We start from the raw sequence: 3888 nt of genomic DNA, 5'->3' as shown, positions 1-3888 counted from the left end.
AGAATAAAATTACCAGAACACACAGCAACACATGATACCTTCAAAATAACTCCTTTAATGATTTCTCATTCCTTGTTTTCTTTTCCATTTTTTTTTTCAGGTACATTGTCCATTCCCATGTTCATATCCAAACCTCAATGTGTCAAGGTCCTGTCTTAGAAGTTTTATTAAGCACTCCACCAATTGAATTAAACGAAAATCTCATTCAACAAATAAGTTTCATGGTCTCACGTTTAGTGCTCAATGAAATAGAAAAAAAAAAAAAACTATCAAATATCATTATGTGACTTTCAATGGAAAGTGAAACGTGAGTTTGGACTCCCAAACGTTGAAACAAATACGCACTTAGAATCTCTCCTTATCAAAGACTTTAGTGGAAATTTGCCCCTCAATGTAATCCTTAAATACTCGAGCAGCACTAACCGTGGTGTAGATAATTTTTTAAAACCTTAGATATTGTCATTAGAAGCATTTGATATAATTTTGAGTTTTGACTTTAGAGCACACAACTGCTGAGACAAAAAACAAATTAACAACTTTCTGTCACATTCAATCAAGTCCAATTCTGAACCAAAAAAGAATCAATTTTTACTTTGATATAGAATATGAAAAACAATTTTCTCTCTTGAAGCTCCTCATGGTATGAGAAACAATGGTAAGTAACGCAGGCAGTATCATCATGTGAAGGAGCTTTGTTCATCTCAATTTGGCACAGAGCAATCTGAGTTAATGCTGAGATCCCTCAATGTCTGACTTAACTTCAGAGGTCTAGGAAGACCCTTTAAGCTAGGAGATCTTTGCTGATTAATAGAAGACACAAGTGGTAACTTTTTCTTGCATGGTGAATAGGTATCAGAGTTCATGTCAAAATTCCCTCCTAACCTTGCTCTTGGGGAGCTTGTTGATCTTGCTTTTGCTTGTGTTGATTTTGTTGCAGCCATGTATGTAGGAATTGAAGGTGAGTTTGGGAATGTGTGATCTTCTGCCTCTGAAATCTGGCTCCTATGAGGAAATGTGTTCCTTGAAGAAACTGCTGGAGAATCTAATCCTTCAACCTGATTCTGTCTCTCAGTATTTCTGAGTTTTAGTTGTCTCCTTCCATTTTCTTCTCCAGGTTTAGAGTGATGTGAGCTGAAAACTGAGACTAAATCTTCAAGTTCTTTACTCTTGGAAAGTTGTGTGTCTACCCACTGCTCCATCCAGTATCTCCATCTTCCATTTATTTTACCTCTTTCTGATTCTGCTGACTTCTGAAAGTATGAAGATAGAATATGAAGATAGATCATGCTTTCTCAAACTATGGAAAAAAAAAAAAAAAAAACTGGTTTAAGAGCTTACTCTGTGGTTAAAGGAGTATTCTTTTACTCTTTCTCTCTTAACAACTGCTTCTTTCTTGCTCATGCAAGAGGCATCTACCTCTTCCTTCAACAGAATGCTGTCATCCCACCTTCTCTCACTGTTTGAGTCCATCTGAGAAAAATGAAAGCCATGGTTGAAATTTGAGAGAACATGGAGATTATTGCTTTGAAAGTGAAACTTTAATTTTGTGATGTGATGAGAACATAAGTAATAATCAACAGGTACATGTTCTTCCTACCCTTATTATCATGTCTCTTGAACCTTCCATATCTTCTTCATGTTCACCACAATCCCATCTTCCTTCAACCATTTGAAGTCTCCTTGCAAACATATGTGACTGGATACTCACTAAGGACTCCAAGCACTTCAGAGTGCACAAAGCTTGTCGTCTCACAGCTCTTCCACGAATGATAGCTTGTAGTTTCACTATTCCCTTCAATGCTCTCAGAGCTTTCCTTGACTGCAACTCTCACCAGTCAGTGAATTGTGTGTGAGAATCTATTAGATCACTTCACTCACTTATTTTCATCTACAGTAACTTATGTTACTTTATCTTAATTCTTTCAGATTTTTCTTTTACCCTCTTTGCTGTTAGCTTGTTAAATATTGTTACAGAAATTTTACTCTATTTTCTGTTCAGAAGTTACCTTTTTCTCGATTTGGACAATCACCAATCGGTTAAAATTGAAATGTGTCACATAAAAATGCAGTTTCTGCTTCTATTTTGGGAAATTACTAATTAGCTGAAGACTTCTATTTACTAACTTCTAAGTTTTAGTTCTGAACATATTTGTGTATCCTGGTTTATTTTTGATTTACATCGACTAAAAATAAAACAAATTTACAGTATAGAAGAAGTGCAAACCTCATTTACAAACCGATTTTGTGAGATTGAATTAGACTTATAGTTAACTTCTTAACCGTTTATCAAACTTAACTAAACCAATAAAAGGCCATTTAGCAAAGAAAAGTGAACAAGGTGGAAAAAGGATTTCAGCTTCATATATATATATATATATATATATATATATATATAAATGAGAGAGATTAGACAAACTCACTAGGTAACCTCTGAATGCTGTTTGAATTCTGATGGCTGAAGCTTCTTCCATCTTCCTCTGGCAGTGGTGTGTGGAATGAGGAGCATGATGTCCGGTTTTAACAGGTTGAAGCTGTTCTTGCTTTTCATTGTGTTGTTGATGAGCAGATTGGAGCCTGACAACCTCAACAGCAACCTGAGCAGCAGTGATAGCAGCTTCAGCAGCAGCAGCTGAAGCAATGGCCACTGTTAAAGCATGCTTGCTGTGTTCATCTTCAGCCTCACTGAGTCTTGTTTCTTTTGAGGGTGGTGGTGCTGTAATTGAAGGCAACCTCTTGGCCTTAACCCTCCCAAATATCCAAACCCTTCTTTTTTCCTTCTGAAAAAAAACAGGTTTGTCTCATGAGAAGCACAATCTTGGTTGAAGAGAATTATTAGTGAAAGGAGAAGAAGATCATTTACCTTACTTTGTGAGGACTGTGCCCCCCATAAAAAGAGCTTCTTAATCATGCTTAACCAACCCTTCTTAGCCATTTAACAACATCACATGGAGGACCAACTCCAGGTTCTGTGATATGAGAGAATGCTCAAAAGAACCCTCTCTTATACAGCATATGTTTTGGTTTTTGTTTATCTAATGGCCCCAGCTGAGCTGAACAAGTAGATGGATGAAACGTACAAATTGGTTTGTAAGTAGACAGTGAACTGATTTAAGTATTGGACTTGTTAAAACCTAAACATTACACTTGTCCCAAAAAGAAGGAACAATTTGCAGACTTTGTCATAGAATAGCTTCTCATAGGGGCAAATAGTCGTTAGTTACAGACACCAAAAACATGCACATTAATCAAAACTTTGCTTTCAGAGCAATTTTAACTCTAATGCACACAAGTCAGCACAGTTAAAATAAAAATGATGAATTTGATGCAGATATAGTGTGATCCAACACCAACAACCATAATTACTTACCCCCCATCTTATGAAATCTCTTTGAAAAGGGCTATAAAACACAATAAACAAGAATCACCGTTTAAGAGAACTAGAATCAGATGGGAAACCTTTGAAATCAAAAAAACATTCTTTATTACAGTATCAGATAGATTTTACATTGGGCACGGATAACAAGATTTTTTATGTGTTATTTTTTCCCCAATGGTTTAGAAATGACAAGGTTGGAAGTTTTGGTGAAGTGGATATGATTTTGATGTGGGTGCAAATGCAATCATTTCTCGATTTTCTTCTTTCTCATGCATGATGAGGTTTCTCTGTTCAAAGTGTGGACCCTGAGGAGGAAGTGTTCCACAGCAAAGAAACAGACCACTTTGCTTTCATTAAGAAAGGCAGTGATTAAATAATAATGAGCAGTTGCTCTCAGCCTTGTGGGCCTCATCCAAATTTTCCAACTGGCACATGTTCATATGTTTTTAGAAATAAAAAAGAAAAACACAAACACAGATTTATATGATTTATTTTATATAATTAAGTATTTT

General features: G+C 35.8%; 1 protein-coding gene across 1 annotated transcript; it reads right to left on the bottom strand.

Annotated features, from left to right (window-relative positions):
* Positions 1-513: 513 nt before the first annotated feature.
* LOC114180507 (protein IQ-DOMAIN 11-like) lies at positions 514-3561 on the bottom strand. The gene is made up of 5 exons (XM_028066822.2): positions 2861-3561; positions 2421-2777; positions 1598-1819; positions 1339-1470; positions 514-1250 (listed from the first exon to the last, which is right to left on the bottom strand). Exons 1-5 carry the CDS (start codon positions 2930-2932, stop codon positions 702-704), a joined length of 1332 nt encoding a protein of 443 aa, XP_027922623.1. The 5' UTR covers positions 2933-3561; the 3' UTR covers positions 514-701.
* Positions 3562-3888: the final 327 nt, after the last annotated feature.

This window comes from Vigna unguiculata, chromosome 1 (genome assembly GCF_037176805.1).
Source record: "Vigna unguiculata cultivar grain cowpea cultivar isolate G323 ecotype 2 chromosome 1, ASM3717680v1, whole genome shotgun sequence".
In the NCBI taxonomy this organism is placed as follows: domain Eukaryota; kingdom Viridiplantae; phylum Streptophyta; class Magnoliopsida; order Fabales; family Fabaceae; genus Vigna; species Vigna unguiculata.
The sequence above is the reverse complement of the archived record's forward strand: the minus strand, read 5'-3'. Positions and strand labels throughout refer to the sequence as shown.